The sequence below is a fragment of the Anguilla anguilla genome, chromosome 13, assembly GCF_013347855.1.
Source record: "Anguilla anguilla isolate fAngAng1 chromosome 13, fAngAng1.pri, whole genome shotgun sequence".
Taxonomy (NCBI): Eukaryota; Metazoa; Chordata; class Actinopteri; order Anguilliformes; family Anguillidae; genus Anguilla; species Anguilla anguilla.
In genome coordinates, this window is record NC_049213.1 from 5,043,546 (window position 1) to 5,066,020 (window position 22,475).

Consider the following 22,475-nt stretch of genomic DNA (forward strand, 5'->3'; position numbering starts at 1 on the left):
AAGTAGTTTTCTGAATAGCTGATAACCATTTCTAGGTCAATCCTGAGTTAGCTGACCACAAAATGACTTTTGTGATGTCCATCTCAGTCACCAGACTTGAATCCAATTTAAATTTGTGGTTTGATTTAAAGAATGGTGGTCCATTATCAGATGTGTACGATCTTGAAGAAGTCTCTGTGGGCAGTGGTCAGAGATTACATTACAGGCATTTAGCAAATGCTCTTATCCAGAGCAACTTACACAGCTTTTATTACGTAGCCTTTACATTGCATCCATTTGTACAGCTGGATATATTCTGGGGCAATGCAGGTTGGGTGTCTTGCTCAGGGTTATGGTGGCAGTGTTTGACCTGGGAATTGGACCTGTGAGTCGGTTACACCAGCCCCTTACCCATTATACTACACTGCAACCCCCTGCCAATGTTCTCCTGTCTCAGTAGAAGATCACCCGTTAGTGTTGTGTTTGCAATGGAAGGTGCACAAAAGTCCTGAAAACAGGGGTGTGAATATTTTTAACCCTTTTTTGATTTTTGGATTATAATTTTTGCAAACTGTTGTTTTGGTACATTGTGTTGAATATATTATATAGCCTATAGAAAGAGAATATTTTCCATGTTTGAACATGACAATAATGCCCAGTTCTCGTATTACTTGTTTTCCCTTTTATGTGTGTCTGTATGCACACGTATATTTATTAAGGGTGACAGTGAGAACCTTTGGAGGGCACTGTGTGCAGTGTCAGTCCTTATACAAGAGTATATTGTGTTAAAATGTGGGTAATACAGACTGTGCACGTTTTCCTACATTTAATTTTTTGTGTAAACGTACTTCCAGGCTACAGGCATTTGTGGAGGTTTCTGCCCTGGAGCGTTTTGAATGGAAGTAGGCCTAGTTGATATTTCCCTGTGTTTTTTGGCAGCTTTACACAGAAGGTATTTGCACAATGGCTTTGCAGTAGTGCCATGCTTCATCACTCTGTCCCGTAGAGAAGTGGCATGTTCCACCTGCCACCTGGAGGCTTGACATTCCTTTTTTTAAAAATCCCTTTCATAAGCCCTTTCAAAAACACTGTCTGGATGTGATTTTCTCAAGAAAAGAAAGAAAACTTTTTCATCCGGAAGTCACAGTTGCCTCCCTTGCTTTTAGGGAAGAGCTGAGCCTGTACTTGGTAGTAATAAGCATGACTTTTTGCTGTTTGTGTGACACCCTTTTTAAAAAAATTTTTTTTAAAAAGACACTGTCAGTAGGTCTCCCCTCTTTGACATTACAGTCCCACCTTATTTCCCAAGTTTTTGGTGGTAAGTTGTGAATATGTTGTTCTTGTGATTTTTTTTTCCTGATTGCAAACGCATGCATGCTTATCTTCTGTGTGCTGATCGTTCAGTTCCATCCGTCAACGCTGCATTTCCGGGTTGCCAAATATGTGCTTGTCTTTTTAAGGAGAAACAAAAATTCCAGCAGCATCATAAATAGAAAATCAGCTCCTCCTAGCCTGTCATGTTTGAATCAAAACTGCATGGCAACGACACAGCTGCATTTTAGTATAACCCGGTTTGCTCTGTGCCGCCAGAGTCGGCTGTAATAGCAATTTGAGATGTGCCGAAAAACCTGGATCTCGGAGTAATACCGCTCGCCTTGAGCGGCCAGCGCAAAAGGGATACGAGTTGCCATGGGCTCAGGCAACACATATTTGCATGATTAGAGAGATAATGTGGAATGTGCTGTGTAGCTACCGATGGGAAAATCACATGCCTTAAGCTGAAACATCTGTTAGATGAGAGCCTTTGAAAGATGTTACAGGATCTCTTGTTGTGGCTCCCTTGAAGCGTGAAGCCATGATACCGTTTGCTCAAGCTAACATAGCGCGGCATTTTGCCCCTCAACGGTCGGATAACCGTTGAAATGCGCGCTACACGCTGTGTATTAAGAATATTATGCATATTCCTGATATGGTTCAGTGATGTAGGCAGCGATGTCCAGTTCCACTAACCCAGGGTGTCTCCGTGTTAGTTTTGACCCAGGGTCAGAAATGCAGGAGTTTGCATGCGGCTTGTGACCTTGCTGAACTCTGGAAGCGCAGGTAGTGATGTGCATCTTCCTCAGTTTCCTCGGCTGCTGTCTTGAGTCTTTATTTTCTCTTCTGTAAACAAGCTGGATTGCCTACGTGCATCACCGGCTTTGGCCTGGCTCTTAAACGTGTGAGTGGGACATTCTCTGTGAATTTGGACCAAAAAAATTCACTTGTCAGATTTTCCTGCAGTTTTCTCGAGAAAGGATGTTTGGAAGCATATTTGATACGATCACGTTAGTTTTTATTTGGCAGGATTGTTTTTGTCTGATTCTGATTAGGAAAATGTGATTTCAGTGCTAGTTTGTACTTGGCATGATTGTTTGTTTGTTTGCTGAACAGGTTACCCTACAGGGTTGGAGTCCTGATCTATGTTGTCACTTCTGGCACTACGATCTTTACTTCACTCTAGTGTGTTTCTTTTGCACCTCTGCACCTTGAACTAATGCACTTGTTGTACGTCGCTCTGGATAAGAGCGTCTGCTAAATGCCTGTAATGTAATGTAATTTACATCACAGATATGTTTTTTGAGAGAAATATAATTTTAGTACCCGTTTTGGAGAATTTCTGACCCTGTAAGTGCCTGCATTAAGACAGTGTCATTTTTTGACCGTACATGGTGTAAACATACTAGTATTGTAATCCTTATAGAGGGCATTCACAATTCCCCAAGATATTTTTGTACAGTTATTAAGTTTGAAAATGATAAATATTAATGTTTCCAAAGTACCATTTTTGATTTTGTTTTTGATATGTTGTGTAAAGTTTTTATTGTTAATGCAGTGTGGGAGTTCTAGTACTTCTTGATCAACAGCACAGTGGGCACTTTAACAGTATTTTCTCGAAACGTATTTGTGACACAAACCTCATATATGCATCAAACATCCTTCCTCGTTTTTGTGTGGAAAATTTCTGGAAAATCTGAGACGTCAAGGGAATTATTTGTTCAAAATCACACAGGGGTGTCCCTCCCAGTCTCTTCGAGCTCTTATGAGCCATGACTCCAGAGTTAAAAGCACCGTGGTGATTTGGTAATGTGGTGATGTGGTGATTTGGTGAAGGAAAAATCCCCTCATAGAGCCCCGCCTTTCAGGTACAACGGACACAAATAACAGCGCCATCTGCTGACCACAGCCTGCGGCCGTTCTGTCCGCACGACAGGGCATGCCAGCCGTGAACCTGAACGACGCGCGTTATTCAGAAGTAGATTTGGAACAAAGTGGTGGCAGGCATTCGCTAAGTGTCACGCATTTCACGTAAACTCTTTTAAACATTTAACAGGCTAACGACTAATCTCATCCACATCTACACTGGCAATATCGACTTAAGACGCGTTGGCTTTTAGCATACGTAAAATGTGCAGTTATCATTGTGGTATATCGGCCCTCCCTAGATCACAGTACAGGAATGGAGACTTGAACTCTAGGCCTCGTGAGTGAGATTTGTACATGGGTTGACGGTCCAAGAGAAAAACACTGCAGTGGGGAGGCTGTGGTGCACATTAGCCCTGTTGCGTTTGATAAACTCCACGGTACTCTTGTGAATTAGAAAAAAAAAAAAAAAAAGAGCTGTTTTCCAGCTCCCCAGCGCTGGATATTCTGTGCACCAGGTGTTCTCCCCACGGCTGAAGTTTAACGTGTTCCTTGACAGAGAGTGGAGGTTCACTCGTAGGACATTGGCTCTTAAGGGACTGCTAGGCTTTGTGCCTTTTACGAATTTGATGGAACCCTATGTGTGTCATGGGGATACAACTGACAGCTTGTGCAGTGTGGGTGGGGGAGGGGGTGGGGGCGGGGGGGTCAGGGTGGGGCTCGTGTTTTATTCCAGAGCTTTTACCAGAACACTGAGAGCCTTTCTTTTCTCACAGAATGGCAGGAAGCTGTGTGAAAGGACAGAAGATTCCGTTCTGGAGAATATGACATCACCGCCAGAGAGGTGGCAAGAGAGGAAGTGCATTTCAGAGAGAGAGATAGAGAGAGGGAGAGAGAGACTGCAGGGAAAAGCACATTTTTGTTGCGAGAGAGAAGCATATTAAGGGGGAGGGGCATTTCTTTTTTTATTTTCTTGGGAAACTTTTAGGATTAGAATATAAAGCGTGCTGGCCCTTAGGGCTTGGGCCTGTCAAGCTAATTTGTCCCAAACATTATGGTGCCCTGAAATGGGGAGGGGGGCTATGTATAAAAAGTGCTGTCATTTTTACATGGTGAAACCAAAATGTATAAACCCTTTAGCCTAATAGAAGTTGAGAATTTGCACTTTAACCTCATGTGGATTGTTTGATTACAAATATAAAATTGTGGAGTACAGAGCCAAAAAAAAAAAAAAGATTTGTCCCAGCTGTTCTGGAGCTCGCTGCATGTGCAGGTGAGCTTTCATTGCACAAAAGGAAGATTGTTCCCCTTGGGTGGGGGGGGGGGTCCCGTAAGGCTGCTGACTGTTGTTTGGCGGAAGTGCACACATGCCAACCGATCCCCAGTTCCCCGCCCTGTCTCTTAACTGGCCCCCACTCGTAACTAAAGAGTAATATTCCCCCGTAGTCCAAGACGACCTTGAAGAATGGCCTGGTCTCATCTCGTATTTCAGCTAAACATGCTTTCCAGCAGTAAATCGACTTGCCAAACAGCAAACCAGTTCAACTTCTAAACAGACAAATGAACAGTGCACTCTAACTCCCCGATAGCAGTATACCTCCTCGAATATATACTCAAATTAAAGATGCTTTTCTGGCAGGGTGAAGTCTGAAATTTGAACATTAAAGTTAGACCCTGGGAGATGACGTTGAAGCCAAACGAGTGGGGTTAATATGTTAAAAAGCTGCATTGTGTGCTCAGCAGGTTGTGTTTTGTTATTTGGGTCACCTGCAGCATTTTTCTTGTTTTCCGTTGTGCTTGTAGTGTGCAAATTCCCTGTGGGGCAATAATTATCATTTATTAATTAATTCATTAGTTTGTTATTATCATTGTAAATTGAGTAAATGAAACTATAGCTTGCTAGCTAGTTCAAAATAGAAATGAAAATTATGATGCTTATTATAGCTAGCTAGCTAGAAGATTATTATTTATTATTATTTTTTGTTTGCTGAAACAGTAAAATTATGCTGAGAACCAGAAAAGAAAATAGTTACCGCCTCTGTTGATGACATTGTGCTGAATAATGTCTTTATTACCTTGCGCAAGAAAATACAATATAACATAACCATGCTATATTTTGTTTTGTGCATGAGTTTGCTTTCCCCTGCCTTCGGGCCTGGTCTGTTTGCTTCAGCCGACGCACAAGGATTCTCACTTTAACGGTGACGCTCTGTCAGGCCGAGCAGTGCTGTGAAGCTGGTGAAGCTCCTGTTCGCAGTCGCTCACTACAAGATCTTTGCTCTGTTTGCACATCGTAACGCTTTAACACAGATAAATAATCAATGAACTGAAGCAAACAGAACGAGAGGAGAGCTTCATTCAGCTCTCTCTCTCTCTCTCTCTCAGTCTCCCTTGTCTTCTCTCTCTCTCTCTCTCTCGCTGTCTCTTGCCTTCCCTTTCTCTCTCTCTGTCTCTCTCTCTCTGTCTCTCTCTCTCTGACTCATGGGTGCACCTCTTCCTGTTCTGTCGTTTTTCCCACAGAGTCTAGTTGAGTGTTTATTTGAGGTTGTACCGTGTCATTGTCATTAGTCACGGTGTTCAGACAGCGCTGCCACGCCCCTCACAGTAAAAATCCTCGATCTGGAGTTCTTCTGCCCTATTGAGGTATGACAAATGCCTCAACGTGCAGACCAAGTGAAAATCCTGACTCCATTTTAGGGACACTCTAGGGCTTTTTGCAATGCCTCTTTTTTTATATCTTTATCTTTATAATATCTAGAGTCCTTAAATAAGTACTGTAATTAGAACGGCCAACCAAGGGTATTATCCACCCCCCCTCCCCCTCGGGCTGTGTAGTGACAGTGGAATCTGTGAATAGGCCCGGTTTGTACACAACGTTGCAACCGTCCCCTTCCATGCATTATGTTGATTGTGTTTCATTGCGTAACGTGTCACATGACGGCCTGAAGCCTTTTGGGGGGAATGAATGTAGCCCTCTGTATATGTGAGGCAGCAGCGATATAAATTCAGCGAGCTCCATAATGTTTGGAACAAAGAAATATTTTTTTTCTTGATTCGGCTCGAGTAAGCCACAATTTTAGATGTCTAATCAAACAAATCCACATGTGGTTAAAGTGCAGAATCTCAGCTTTTATTAAAGGGAATTTTTAGCATGTGGAAATTACAGCACTTTTTGTACACAGCCCCACCCCATTTCTGGACACCGTAGTGTTTGGGATGTGTTAATGTTATGTAAATGAAGGTGAGTCATGTTAGCACTTTGTGGCATATCCTTTGCATGCAATGACTGCTTGACGTCTGTGAGCCATAGACATCACATGGTGCTGAGTGTCTTCTCCTGTGATGCTCTGCCAGGCCTGTACTGCAGCCATCTTCAGCTCCTGCTTTTTTTCGGGGCTAAAAGCTAAAAGTACCACTGACCCCGTGTTGCTTGTGCAGTGATGTAACCTACCTTCCAGAATCATGTTGTGACCACGCTGGGGTGGTTTTGCGTAGCTGGTTTTTTTTGCATAGCACGCTGGTTTTTTGCATAGAGAAAATTAGTTTCGGAGGAAAGATTGTGTGTGTCCTTTTGCTGAGGTTCATCAGAGATCCCTACTTTCAAGCGGAAGTTTCAGTCACAGTAAAGTGCATTCGGAACAAATCAGCATCCAGGGATAAAATAATCCATTTTATGAAGTCAAGTAATAAAATAAAATGGCCGTAGTGCGATTGTGTTTTTTCTGTCCACAATACTTTTCTGTCCTCCTCATAATTAACTGGGTTTCCAAAACATCACACATCAGACAAGTTGAGGGTTTTCTATTTCAATGGGCCTGTTAGCACTGGCCGTGATTTCTGCTTGGAGTTGCAGTCTTGTTGAATGAATGAGTGACGTTGCAATCTTGTAGAATGAATGAGTGACATTGCTGTCTTGTTGAATGAATGAGTGATGTTGCTGTCTTGTTGAGTAAATGAGTGATGGTGCAGTCTTGTTGAATGAGTGATGTTGCAGTCTTGTTGAATAAATGAGTGCCATTGCAGTCTTGTTGAATGAATGAGTGACATTGGAGCTTTGTTGAATGAATGAGTGACGTTGCTGTCTTGTTGAATGAATGAGTGATGTTGCTGTCTTGTTGAATGAATGAGTGATGTTGCTGTCTTGTTGAATAAATGAGTGATGTTGCAGACTTGTTGAATGAGTGGTGTTGCTGTCTTGTTGAATGAATGAGTGATGTTGCAGTCTTGTTGAATAAATGAGTGATGTTGCAGTCTTGTTGGATGAGTGATGTTGCGGTCTTGAATGAATGAGTGATGTTGCAATCTTGTTGAATGAATGAGTGATGTTGCCGTTTTGTTGAATGAATGAGTGATGTTGCTGTCTTATTGAATAAATGAGTGATGTTGCAGTCTTGTTGAATGAGTCATGTTGCTGTCTTGTTGAATGAATGAGTGATGTTGCAGTCTTGTTGAATGAATGAGTAATGTTGCCGTTTTGTTGAATGAAAGAGTGACGTTGCTGTCTTGTTGAATGAATGAGTGATGTTGCTGTCTTGTTGAATGAATGAGTGATGTTGCTGTCTTGTTGAATAAATGAGTGATGTTGCAGACTTGTTGAATGAGTGGTGTTGCTGTCTTGTTGAATGAATGAGTGATGTTGCAGTCTTGTTGAATAAATGAGTGCCATTGCAGTCTTGTTGAATGAATGAGTGACATTGGAGCTTTGTTGAATGAATGAGTGACGTTGCTGTCTTGTTGAATGAATGAGTGATGTTGCTGTCTTGTTGAATGAATGAGTGATGTTGCTGTCTTGTTGAATAAATGAGTGATGTTGCAGACTTGTTGAATGAGTGGTGTTGCTGTCTTGTTGAATGAATGAGTGATGTTGCAGTCTTGTTGAATAAATGAGTGATGTTGCAGTCTTGTTGGATGAGTGATGTTGCGGTCTTGAATGAATGAGTGATGTTGCAATCTTGTTGAATGAATGAGTGATGTTGCCGTTTTGTTGAATGAATGAGTGATGTTGCTGTCTTATTGAATAAATGAGTGATGTTGCAGTCTTGTTGAATGAGTCATGTTGCTGTCTTGTTGAATGAATGAGTGATGTTGCAGTCTTGTTGAATGAATGAGTAATGTTGCCGTTTTGTTGAATGAAAGAGTGACGTTGCTGTCTTGTTGAATGAATGAGTGATGTTGCTGTCTTGTTGAATGAATGAGTGATGTTGCTGTCTTATTGAATAAATGAGTGATGTTGCAGTCTTGTTGAATGAGTGATGTTGCAGTCTTGTTGAATGAATGAGTGATGTTGCAGTCTTGTTGAATAAATGAGTGATGTTGCAGTCTTGTTGAATAAATGAGTGATGTTGCAGTCTTGTTGAATGAGTGACATTGCTGTCTTGTTGAATGAATGAGTGAAGTGGCTGCCTTGTTGAATGAATGAGTGAGAGTGACGTTGGAGTCTTGTTGAATGAATGAATGAATGAGTGACAGAGTCTTGTTGAACGAATGACTGACATTGCAGTCTTTGTGAATGAGTGATGTTGCAGTCTTGTTGAATGAATGAGTGATATTGCATCTTGTTGGATGAATGAGTGACATTGCAGTGTTGAATGACTGTGTGATGTTGCAGTCTTGTAGAATGAATGAGTGCCTTTGCCGTCTTGTTGAATGAATGAGCAAACTCACAATTATTTTAGTCACATGGAACTTTAGTCCCATGGAACACATGGTTTTTCCTGTCGGACTTTTTAATACTGGGAAATTCTGTCTTTTTAAACTGAATTAAATTAAAATGAAATAATATGCTAATATCTGAGCCTCAATTTGCCTGTGTGTGTGTGTGTATGCATGTGCATGCGCATGTGTGCGTGTGTGTGCGTATGTGTGTGAGTGTGCGCGCGTATGTGTGCTCTTTATAATAATAAAGCATCCTGCTCATCGCTCTGGGGAAATAACTGGGATAGGGCAGTAGCGTGGCTGCTGCAGATAAATGTGTTCCGGAACATTATGGTCTGTTTGGATGTTTCGGGGGCGGGTGGGACATACTGAGGAAGTGTAAGACTGGAATGGCTGAGTACCGCTCAGACCCTTCACTGTGCCAGACCATTCTGGGTTGCTTTAAGAGACTGAATGTTTTCATTGATGAATTAAGATGCCGTTTATAATTAGCTGATCAAAGCTGAATTCAGACATGCTAAGCGTGCGCCCCACCTGTGTAAAAAATGCAGGCGGGTGCTGACCTGGCTGGTGTTGAGCAGGCTTGTGTTGAGCAGGCTTGTGTTGAGCAGGCTTGCTTTCAGCAGGCTGGTGTTGAGCAGGCTTGTGCTGAGCAGGCTTGTGTTGAGCTGGTTTGTGCTGAGCAGGCTGGTGTTGAGCAGGCTTGCTTTCAGCAGGTTTGTGTTGAGCAGGCTTGTGCTGAGCAGGCTTGTGTTGAGCAGGCTGGTGTTGAGCAGGCTTGTGCTGAGCAGGCTTGTGTTGAGCAGGTTTGTACTGAGCAGGCTTGTGTTGAGCAGGCTTGTGTTGAGCAGGTTTGTGTTGCTGCTGCCGCTATTCCCGGCTGCCTTGGCTGAGAGGAATCAAGAAGAAAGCAGCCTGGGATTTGTAGTTTCCCGTGGTGTGGAATGTAGTGTAAGGGATGGCTGCGTGCGGCCTGGAGCTCGGTTGCTCCGGTGACACTGACGTGTGGATATTTGACGGAGGCCATTTTAATTCCACCGTGGCCCAGCAATTACAGGTTTATAGATTTTGTTCTGTAAGTTACAGTGCCAGAAACAAAAATTTTACTGTTATAAAATGCCGCTGTTGACTGAGATTGACTGCATTGTAATGTGATCAGTAAATTTCTTTCAGTGAACCTGCCATTGAATAGAATGATGTAACAATTTAAAATGGCAACACGGATGTTGAGGGTTTTTATCAATTTTTTTTGCATACTTCCTGAGAATATGATTTTCCTCTGTAGTTGTCTACGTTGTTAAGTGCCTGGTTGAGCTTAACAGTGGTCATGTTAATGTGCTAGAGGATATGTGTTTTTTAAAAAGGCAGTACGTTAGTACGCCAGGTTTGAAATCTCTTACTGCAGAGTAGTTTGTGCTGAAGGATTTTCATTCTTTGGTCCAGTGTCAGCCATCTTGAAACTCAGCTGCGCGTCCACGGCCTAGTATACCATAAGCCTACATTACTAACCTTGATCAAGTAGCCTGAATCGCAAACATCTCAATTAATATTGTGACAAGCACTACACAGCAGCAGTTGTATAACTGACAACCTGGGCGGGGTTGAACAATTGTGTCCCTTTCTTGCTCCGTTCCCTTCGATTTCAGTTGACTCTTAAAAATGCTCTGCTACCTCCAGACTTTTCCGGGCAGTAAGCAATGACTGCTCCACCCTGTGTGGTGTCTGTAATGTGTTGGTCTGGTCTGGTGTGGTCTGGTCTGGTCTGGTGTGGTCTGGTCTGGTGTGGTCTGGTCTGGTCTGGTCTGGTCTGGTCTGGTCTGGTCCCAAAAGTTAAAGACAAAGAGACAGCGGGGGTGAGAGCTTCGCCGGCGTGTTTTTGAGCATGAGAACGGGGTGAAAGTTTAGTCGGTTGAATAAAAATAAAAATAACAATCCTAGAAAAAAAAATTAAAACGGGGATCCTACGCACGCTTGGTGTGTGGTCCCCTAATTAAATCCTCTAACACAAAATCGCAAGCAGTGAAACCTGAGTAAATCTTGAAGCTGGTGAACAGAGAAAAGCATGAAGCTGGTGAACAGAGCAAAGCACGAAGCTGGTGAACAGATAAAAGCATGAAGATGGTAAAACAGAAAAGCATGAAGCTGGTAAACAGAGAAAAGCATGAAGCTGGTGAACAGTAGTTCTGGTTAAATAATAAGTCTTGTTTATATTCTCTGTGGTGTCCCACTTGCTTACTCACTGTTCCTCAGGCGATAACAGACTCTCTCCTACTTAATCCCGCCCTCTTCATTTTCTCTTTTTCTTCTCCTCCCCCTCCAGCTTTACTGATTTATTCATCCTTTCCTGCTCGCTTTCTCTCTAGTTATCGTGTTCTTCCTTTTTTTAATAGATCCTCTGCACTTGATCCTCATCTATTTTCGTTCCAGTTGTTCTTCTGTTCCTCGTGCCACATTTCTCTTCTCTGTAGTCTCTCTTCATTGTCTTGATCATCTGTGCTTCTGCACGCCACATCTCATAGGCAAAGACCTGTGCTTTTATGTGTAACCATGTTAAACAGCACTAAATGTAAAGAGAGGACAGGCCATTTCAGTGTATAGGCTAAACCATACGTGATGAGCAACCTGTTCTAGTGTATAAACCATATCCTAAGGAACCCTTTTTAGTGTGTATGCCGTATTTGATTACAAACCTGTTTCATTGTATATCAGTTATATATGATTTGGAACCTGTTTCAGTATGTTAGGCGTCTGCTAGCAGGGTTGTTCCTGGCTGAAATAGAGCTTAGGTGGGGACTTTCTGTGACAGCGACTGCAGTCGGGCCAGCTTTACTGCCTCCGTCAACTCCACGTGTCGTCTCCCGATGTTTAGCTGCATTTACAGTCTTCTAGAGACCACCACAATGCACTGAGATGTTGGCCATAAAAAATGAAATGTGAGGCAATCATAAAAAATTGGAACAAATTAAATATTTATTGAAGGGTTACACTTTGTAACTGCCAGAATTGGGGGAATATAGCCTGTATACCAAAGGATTAAAACATTCATTCTACTGTAATAGTGTATCCATATTTGAATTGCAATATATCTTGAAAAGCATTTCATTTTTGTTACTCAAAACGTAGGGTACAATATTAACCTTTTAACTTAATGAATCCACACAAATGGCACCTTAATGTATTTAAATTATTTTGATACATTCACGTAAAGAATTCTTGCACCATTCTTTTTTGTCACTGGTGTTACTTGTACTTGTACCTGGCAATGTCTCTTCAGAGTCTGGATGCATATGATATGGTGATTTTGATCTAAGAGCATTTAATTAAGAGTAGGCTATTTAATTTCTAAATCAAGTATAATTTTATTAAACCATTCAGTGCTGGCATAATTCATGGCAAGAAACAAACATTTCAGTTTAATGTCAGTTTTTCCTTGGAATATTACGAGAATGGTTGAGCTGCGGTAAAAAAATAAATAAAATGGCTATAATACGGCATCGTACGATGTGGTGTATTGGCGTGTGGTGTATCTTATATCTGTTGCAGCAGTAAACATCCAAACTTCAGAGGCTGCCTGAAATGCTTTCGGGGAAAAAATGACTCCACAGTTTTCTGTTGGGTGTCGATAGACAGCCAGTCAGCAGCAAGGCCTGACAGTTATTGGTGGCTATGACAGTTATTGTTATTGCGTCCAATAATTATCCTTGCGGTATATCAGCCAGCCGTAGCTAGTATCTATAGCGGTGGTCCCCAACCCTTGTCCTGGAGAGTCTGCTGGTTTTCATAGTGACTCTGCACTTCATGAATCAATTAAAGCAGTTGATTACACAGTTAACTCGACTCACCTGGTGTCTCGGGTCTCAATTGGATGCTGATTTTAAGGTGAGAACAAAAACCAGCATACTCTGTAGCTCTCCAGGACCAGGGCTGCAGACCACTGATCTATGGATTAATGATTTGTACCCTAACCTGGTGTATGTTGTGAGGTGTGGAGGTGAAAGAAGAGAAAGCGTAAACGAAACGCAGCACGTCTGCCAAGGCAGCCCCGCTCTTCCTGGTCATCCACGTATGGGACTGATCTGCACTGCCTCTGGGCCAACTGACCTCTGCCATTATTTCTTCTCCTTTGTTACGTTATTAGTTTTGGTTGGGAAAAGGATGATTTTAAGGAAACAAGCGAACGAGAGCACGATTTTTGGGATGGTGAGACAAGACGTTGGTGGTCTGATTGTGGAGGCAGGTGTTCCCAGTGTTCTTTGTACAAACAGATAAAATCCAATACAAAATATTTATATTGAACAAAATCCACTGGCAGCTAGCCTCTTAAATGCCATATCAGGCACGCAAAGCTGTGTCAGCCTTCTTATGAAGTGACTCTTATTATCTTTAACAGCATGCGTAATACACAGTAATGAACACAACTGTCGCAAAAGTCTGTCCGTAGTCTTGTATCCCAAAATGCCACTAAATGCTGTTGCCTCCTCCCCTTCCTGTCCGATGTTCTTTTAAACCTCCTGCTGAGGGTGGGACTGCCCTGTTAGGAGTTGTCGACGCAGTGTGCCAACTCAAAGAAACAAATTGTAAAACGTGTGTTTTGAGTGAGCAAGTGACCCTATACTAACAGCTGTTCTGTGCTCTGAACACTATTACGGTCTGAACACCGCCATGGCACTGTTTCAGTTTAACTATGATGCTCTGTGCCCTGAACACTGTTACAGCCTAACTGTGCTGTCCTGTAGACTGTGTTCCAGCCTAACTGTGCTGTCCTGTAGACCATGTTCCAGCCTAACTGTGCATTCCTCTTGACTATGTTCCAGCCTAACTGTGCTGTCCTGTAGACCGTGTTCCAGCCTAACTGTGTAGTCCTGTACACCATGTTTCAGTCTAACTGTGCTGTCCTGTAGACCATGTTCCAGTCTAACTGTGTAGTCCTGTAGACCATGTTCCAGCCTAACTGTGCTGTCCTGTATCTCTCTCCAGGTGACATCACTCAGAAGGGATATGAGAAGAAAAGAGGGAAGCTGCTGGCTCCATTCATCCCTCAGAATCGCAGTAAGATGATCCTGGCCTTCATCATCTCATCAATCAATCATTCAATCAACCAGTCAACCAGCCAGTCACTCGGTTGACCGGGCACTCAAACGACTGATGGGTCAATCAACCAATGAAACAGACTCAATAAACTAGTCATTCAGTCAATTCATCAGTCAGCCTTTCCAAAAAATCAGTCAGACCATGTTTTTTTCATATCTGTTTGCCTGGAGGCAACAAAACAATAATGAGCTTGAAAACCATGAGGTGTTGGGGTGGGAAGAGAGGTAGGGTGTGTGTGTGTGTGTGTGTGTGTGTGTATGCATGCAAGTGTGTGTGTGTGTGCTTATACACGTGTGAGTGTGTGTGCGCGCGTACGTGCATGTGTTTGTGCGTGCACACGTGTGTGTGTGTGCACGTGTACGTGCATGTACGCATGTGTGTGCGTGTGCGAGAGTCTGGGCTGTGGCTGGGGCTAGTGGTCTGAGGCTAGTGGTCTGAGGCTAGAGGTTTCTCCCTTGGGAAGGGGCTGGCTCTAAAAGCCTAACTACACTGCAGCACATGCCCAAAAACAAAAACGGGAAAGATGCACGCGAGAGGTGTGTCTGACACAATCACAACAAAATCAGCTACGGCTGCTGAGTCACTTATAGCCACTGTACCTTTTAAATGGCTACCCTTTCAAAATGTATGAAAACAAAAGGTAATTAGTTACATTTCCCAGAGGGCAAATAGTCAGCCACCTCATTTTAAAAAGTATTTGGGAGGGAGAGAGTGTGAGGTAGAGAGAGAAGCAATGAGAGAGATTGTTATGGGGCACAGTAAGGTACTTTACTGCTTTATGGTATTTTTATGGTATATGGTAGCCTATTTCTTTGGCTTTATGTTTATCTCCTTAGGGCTTGTTTTGGGTGTTGTCTGCATACATTTAGAATGTGTATGTTGGTTTTTGTTTAGCACTTGCAGTTGTGCATCTTTAGATGGTGCACCTTTACTCGCTGTTCTGGGAATGTTGTTAGCCAGTTCTGGCTCTATCGCTCGTATTAATCCGATTAATGCACTCATTTTTCTACAGTGCTGTAAGGTGCTCTTGAGAAGAGTGCCTGCTAAGTGAATGTAATGGAATGAGTTGGAGGAAGACATTTTATGTGCGGCTCCTTAGGGTGGAATGGGTGGTGCCTGACTGACCAGCCCACTATGCACTAGAACATCTATGGTTGAGCCTACCTATGCACTACAACATCTATGGTGGAAACCGTCTATGCACTAGAGCATCTATGGTGGAAACCGTCTATGCACTAGAGCATCTATGGTGGAGCCCATCTATGCACTGGAGCATCTATGCATCCTGCAGCCCTGTGTGAAATACCGTAAACTTGCCCACACAATCACAACAAAATCAGCTACGGCTGCTGAATCACTTATAGCCACTGTACCTTTTAAATGGCTACCCTTTCAAAATGTATGAGAACAAAAGGTAATTAGTTTCATTTCCCAGAGGGCAAATAGTCAGCCACCTCATTTTAAACAGTATTTGGGAGGGAGAGAGTGTGACGTAGAGAGGGAAGCAATGAGAGAGATTGTTATGGGGCGCAGTAAGGTACTTTACTGCTCTACCAGAGTGACAGGAAAGGTGATAAGTAAGCAGGGGGGAGGTGATAAGTAAGTTGGGGAAGGTGATAAGTAAGCAGGGGAAAGGTGATAATTAAGCAGGGGGAAGGTGATTAGTAAGCTGGGGAAGGTAATAAGTAAGCAGGAGGGAAGGTGATAAGTAAACGGGAAAGGTGATTAGTAAGCTGGGGAAGGTAATAAGTAAGCAGGAGGGAAGGTGATTAGTAAGCAGGGGAAAGGTGATTAGTAAGCTGAGAGAAGGTGGTAAGTAAGCAGTGGAAAAGGTGTTAAATGGGGGAAGGTGATAAGTAAGCGGGGTGGAAGGTGATTCATTAGAATAATTAAAATTCTTGTTCAGTGTCTCCTGGAATAACACATAAGCATTGCCATGGACACAAGAACATCAGGAAAAAATTTTTTTATACATTCACTGAGCATACATACTAGAAGTCATTAGCAGTGAGTTTTTTTTTTTCTTCTCACAAACATGTTTTACCCCCCTTATATTACAGAATAGAAGAGTTTAAACCTTGTCAGAATTGCACCCGATCATTTACCTCAGTTAAGGTCACTACGGCTCCTATGAAAATCCGGGAACATTCTCATCCTGCCTCCTGTGTGACATTATTGTAGATCTAGTGGTGTGCACTGGTACTGCATGGCCATTTCACTAGAGATCAGCAGAGCTTTATTAGTGCAGTCACACGTTTGGGGAAATATTTTTCAGTACCTTGATCCACAGATTAAACTATACTAACTCTGCCTCTAATTGGCTAAAATACGATAAAAAATGGTGGATATCAGTTATTTAAAAAAAAAAGATATTTTGGAGATGATTTTTGTCAGCATATGAACATCACCTTTGGAAAAAAAAAAGTATGAATGAGAATTTTTAGGTTGCATCACAATGTTGTCTTTTCCCCGGACCAAGTAAATTCAGTAATTTAAATGTAATTTTTTCGTTCAGCTTGGATATATTTTTAAGTAAATACCTTTGATACATGGGTGCAAAACTTTTTAAATGAATTGTAAAATGCTTACAAATGCAAAATTATGAATGCCTAATCTTATTCATGAGCACTGACTACTTAAACCCCCCTACAGTGCAGTGAGAAAGTATTTGTCCCCTTCCTGATTTCTTCTGGTATTGCATGTTTGTCCCACTGAATGGTTTCAGCTCTTTAGACAAAATGTAATACTAGACAAATATTAGACACCTGAGTAAAGAGAAAACATATATTTTTTTAAATGACTATTTAATGAGAAAATATATTAATTAATATTTAATAATAGAGGAAATCAGGAAGAGGGCAGATCATTTTTCACAGTATGGCAGACTGCAAGGGCTGTCCATGCAGTGGACGGAGTGTAGCACAGTGGGTAAGGAACTGGGCTTGTAACCGAAAGGTCGCAGGTTCGATTCCCGGGTAGGACACTGCCGTTGTACCCTTGAGCAAGGTACTTAACCAAAATTGCTTCAGTATATATCCAGCTGTATAAATGGATGCTATGTAAAAGAGTTATGTAAGTCGCTCTGGATAAGAGCGTCTGCTAAATGCCTGTAATGTAATGAACGAGATGTCTGAACAGCATGCCTAGCTGCCCCTCGTATTGCACTTTTAATGCAGCTGTTGAAATGACTGATGTCTCCTGCTGTGGTCTTGAATGTGTGGCTTTTTCCCCATTGTATTTGTTATCCTGTGTCTCCACCCCTCAGGTGTGGATCCTGCCCTACAGAGTGACCATCGAGGCTCCGGTCCCAGTTCCGCTCCCACCTCGGCTCCGCCTCCCTCCTCCTCCTCCTCCTCCAATCGCAACCATCGCTCCCACCGGTCCCACCGCAGCGGGGGCGCCCGGGATGACCGCTACCGATCCGGTGAGGGAAACAGAAAATTCGCCGTCGAAACGTAGCGCATGAAGCAGCGCTGTGTGTGCGATCCAAGCTCTGAAATGTGACGATGAGTAGAGAGCCTAAATCACTGGCTGATTCAGCCTGAGGAAATCTGGTGAGAGGAGTTTCTGGCAAATTAATCAATTTACCACAAAGTAGCAAAGAAAATCGGCAGTATAACCGGCATCTACCGCTGGTATAGCTATGTACTGCCTCCCTGGTTTTGGAATGAGCTTCCCGCTGTGACTTTTTTTAGTTACTTTTCCCTCGTTTTCTCCCAATTCCTGGGAGTACCCAGCCTGCGCTGCCGCTACAGCTTGCTCTGTCAGTTTGGTAGAGGGTCAAATACCCTCCTCCAGAACACAGGACTTCCTGTTACTGCTTTGTCCACCCCCCCCCCTTCCCAACAGTGTTCACTGACCCACAGACCAGGCTCGCCGAACACACCTGAGTTCACGCTTTTCCGGCTTTAGTTCTCGTTCCCGCCGTTCACACTTCGCCCCTCGGTTCGCCTGAAGGACGTCCCGTGATGGGCGGCCTTGAGCTGACCCTTGCTTAAGACCGCGGTCCTCGACATTGTTGCTGAATCTTCACCTCAGGCCAAGACCCATCCTTTAATCTCAATAGCGCAGAAGAGCTCACTCAAAACTCTTCTGCTGCAGGAAGTCTGCACAGCCCCTCCTAGTTCTGGCCCTCTGGTGGAGCCTTGTCTCATTTCTGTCTTGCAGGGCCTGTGCTAATACTTTCCTAGAATCTCAGTCACAGGGTGTGTACAAGCCTTTCCAAAGTGTCACACCCCTCCTCATCTCACCTCACGGGGCTACCTGTCACTGGAGATGAAACCCTCTCTGCTGGTTTACTGGGCAGCGAATGGAACCTCTCCCCCACTGGAGAATGGGAGAATCAGTCTTCAAACCCTGCATTCCACAACCTTGGGGCAACTCCCAGTCACAGTGCCTGTCTGTACTGGTCCCACATTAGTGAAACAAACCACTTTCACATTAATTTGGGCTGTGGTATTTTTTTATGGGATATGGTATTTTTATGGTATATGGTATTTCTATGGCTTTATGTTTATATTCTTAGGGCTTGTTTTGGGTGTTGTCTGCATATATTTAGAATGTGTATGTTGGTTTTTGTTTTGCACTTGCAGTTGTGCATCTTTAGATGGCGCACATTTACTCGCTGTTCTGGGAATGTTGTTAGCCAGTTCTGGCTCTATTGCTCGTATTAATCCAATTAATGCACTTCAGTACTGTAAGGTGCTCTTGAGAAGAGTGCCTGCTAAGTGAATGTAATGGAATGAGTTGGAGGAAGACATTTTATGTGCAGCTCAGTAGGGTGGAATGGCTGGTGCCTGACTGACCAGCAGCAGCTCAGCTGCCTGAAACCCTCTCATCCCTGGGGGACCATGGCCTCTGTTGTGCATCGTCTTCTGGGGCTGCTAGCCACAGTCAGTACTGGTGTTGTCTGCATTTGACACCATATTGTTCTGCCCATCTGTGCACTGGAACGTCTGTGCTGGATCCCATCTATCCATTAGAACATTTATGGTGGAGCCCTTCCATGCACTAGAACATCTATGGTGGACTCCACCTACGCACTACAACATCTATGGTTGAGCCCACCTATGCACTACAACATCTATGGTGGAAACCGTCTATGCACTAGAGCATCTATGGTGGAGCCCATGTATGCACTGGAGCATCTATGCATCCTGCAGCCCTATGTGAAATACCGTAAACTTGCCCACGTTACCTTAAAACACCAGTTGTGCCAGGACATGTCCGTTGTCAGATTTTGAGGTTAGCAAGGAGTTCCCAAAGCACCGACTACCTGCTGATTAGTGGACTACACGCCTCTGTTTGGCTGGCTACTTTTAGATGCATATATTTAAGGTTATCTCATTATTTTATGAACAATCTGTCAGCTGAACAATTGTCTCCCCACCACCAACACCCTTAACTGGCTACTTTTCTCGCCTGGCTGGCGACTCAAAAATTTGGAGGAACACCCTGGTTTAAGCTACAGCATTACCTGATGAATTGCAGCTTGGATTTGTTTTTATGTGTTAGTTGGCTCCAAATGTAATGTGATCATCCAATATCGAGAAGTGGGTGTAATTCAAGTATTCCAACAAGTACACACCTGCATGTACTTTGTAATTGATACTCAAAACATTTTCTAATGAACAGCTGCACTGAAATGCATGAAATTTGGAACTTTTTTTAGGTCTGGGTAGAGACAAAGGTAAATATGGTATTTGTACATGTGTCCCTGCTGTATGAATAAGTGTGTCCCTGCTGTATGAATAAGTGTGTCTGCTGTATGAATAAGTGTGTCCCTGCTGTATGAATAAGTGTGTCTGCTGTATGAATAAGTGTGTCCCTGCTGTATGAATAAGTGTGTCCCTGCTGTATGAATAAGTGTGTCTGCTGTATGAATAAGTGTGTCTGCTGTATGAATAAGTGTGTCTGCTGTATGAATAAGTGTGTCTGCTGTATGAATAAGTGTGTGTGCTGTATGAAAAAGTGTGTGTGCTGTATGAATAAGTGTGTCTGCTGTATGAATAAGTGTGTCTGCTGTATGAGTAAGTGTGTCTGCTGTATGAATAAGTGTGTGTGCTGTATGAATAAGTGTGTGTGCTGTATGAATAAGTGTGTGGTGTTTTGCAGATATCCACACTGAGGCTGTGCAGGCAGCTCTGGCTCTGCACAAAGCACAGAAGATGGCTCTGCCCATGCCCACCAAGCGGCGGTCTACCAAAGCCCAATCAGCAATCACCTCCACCCCTCCCGGTATGTACTGCGCCCAATCAGCAATCAGCTCCACCCCTCCCGGTATGTACTGTGCCCAATCTGTGCTGAACTCCACCCCTTCAGACAGGTGTATGTAAAGGGTCAGGGGTATGTATACAGACAGGTGTATGTAAAGGGTCAGGTGTATGTATACAGACAGGTGTATGTAAAAGGTCAGGTGTATGTATACAGACACGTGTATGTATAGGGTCAGGTGTGTGTGTGTGTGCGGGCAGGTGTATGTATAGGGGCAGGTGAATGTACACAGACAGGTATATGTATAATGGCAGGTGTATGTATACAGACAGGTGTATGTATAGGGTCAGGTGAATGTACACAGACAGGTGTATGTATAGGGTCAGGTGTATGTATAGACAGGTGTATGTGTGCACTCTGATGCGTATTCCCTCCCTCTCTCCCTCTCTCCCTCTCTCTCTCTCTCTCTCTCTCTCAGACACCTCCTCAGCCTCGGAGGACGAGGGCTCCCTGCGGAGGCGGGCGTCGCTGAACGCAGTGCTGTCCCAGAACATGCAGGGCCCAGACTGCTGGATCAACCGCGCCGTGCAGCCCTCCTCCACCTCCTCCTCCGCCTCCTCCACCCTGTCGCACGGAGAGGGCCGAGTCCAGCCCGCCGTGCTCGCCGACGTGCTCGCCAACACCCGCATCGGTAAGCCCCGCCCACCTGTGCACGACTAAAGCCCTGTCCACACTCGCACGACTAAAACCCTGTGCACACTCACAGGACTAAAGCCCTGTGCACACTCACAGGACTAAAGCCCTGTACACACTCACACGACTAAATCCCTGTACACACTCACACGACTAAAGCCCCGTGCACACTCACAGGACTAAAGCCCTGTGCACACTCACACGACTAAAGCCCTGTACACACTCACAGGACTAAAGTCCTGTACACACTCACAGGACTAAAGCCCTGTGCACACTCACAGGACTAAAGCCCTGTACACACTCACACGACTAAAGCCCTGTACACACTCACAGGACTAAAGCCCTGTCCACACTCACACGACTAAAGCCCTGTACACACTCACAGGACTAAAGCCCTGTGCACACTCACAGGACTAAAGCCCTGTACACACTCACAGGACTAAAGCCCTGTACACACTCACAGGACTAAAGTCCTGTACACACTCACAGGACTAAAGCCCTGTGCACACTCACAGGACTAAAGCCCTGTACACACTCACAGGACTAAAGCCCTGTGCACACTCACAGGACTAAAGCCCTGTACACACTCACAGGACTAAAGCCCTGTGCACACTCACAGGACTAAAGCCCTGTACACACTCACAGGACTAAAGCCCTGTGCACACTCACAGGACTAAAGCCCTGTACACACTCACAGGACTAAAGCCCTGTACACACTCACAGGACTAAAGCCCTGTACACACTCCCAGGACTAAAGCCCTGTACACACTCACACGACTAAAGCCCTGTACACAATCACAGGACTAAAGCCCTGTACACACTCACACGACTAAAGCCCTGTACACAATCACAGGACTAAAGCCCTGTACACACTCACACGACTAAAGCCCTGTACACAATCACAGGACTAAAGCCCTGTACACACTCACAGGACTAAAGCCCTGTACACACTCACACGACTAAAGCCCTGTACACAATCACAGGACTAAAGCCCTGTACACACTCACACGACTAAAGCCCTGTACACAATCACAGGACTAAAGCCCTGTACACACTCACACGACTAAAGCCCTGTGCACACTCACAGGACTAAAGCCCTGTACACACTCACAGGACTAAAACCCTGTACACACTCACAGGACTAATGCCCTGTACACACTCACAGGACTAAAGCCCTGTACACACTCACAGGACTAAAGCCCTGTACACACTCACAGGACTAAAGCCTTGTACACACTCACAGGACTAAAACCCTGTACACACTCACACGACTAAAGCCCTGTGCACACTCACAGGACTAAAGCCTTGTACACACTCACAGGACTAAAACCCTGTACACACTCACAGGACTAAAGCCCTGTACACACTCACAGGACTAAAGCCCTGTCCGACGGGTTATCAGCTGATGCATGTGCGGATGTTTCCGGGTTCTTCGTTTCCCGCTGGGTAAATAACAGTTTTGACGTCAGGCTCGTCGGAGAACGCCAGCGTGCCTCCGGACGTGACCTCGACGGCGGCGCAGGAGCGGGGCGTCCGGGTCGACCTGCCCCCCACCCCACCCGTCCGCGGCGTCAGCCGGGTCCCGAACCGCTCCAGCCTCATGGAGACCGCCGACGGTAACGACCCACTGCCTTCCGTTCCTCCTATTGGTCGTTTTTAAAAAC

General features: G+C 44.2%; 1 protein-coding gene across 2 annotated transcripts in view; it reads left to right on the forward strand.

Moving 5' to 3' along the window:
- The window catches only part of LOC118211896 (disco-interacting protein 2 homolog B-A-like), a 78,266-nt gene that overhangs the window by 20,770 nt on the left and 35,021 nt on the right, over positions 1 to 22,475 (forward strand). For both annotated transcript variants that reach the window (XM_035389461.1, XM_035389462.1), the window contains exons 2-6: positions 13,792 to 13,863; positions 17,171 to 17,329; positions 20,020 to 20,142; positions 20,597 to 20,809; positions 22,281 to 22,427. In XM_035389461.1, coding sequence (XP_035245352.1) covers positions 13,792 to 13,863; positions 17,171 to 17,329; positions 20,020 to 20,142; positions 20,597 to 20,809; positions 22,281 to 22,427 — 714 coding nt within the window. The remainder of the gene's footprint in view (positions 1 to 13,791; positions 13,864 to 17,170; positions 17,330 to 20,019; positions 20,143 to 20,596; positions 20,810 to 22,280; positions 22,428 to 22,475) is intronic.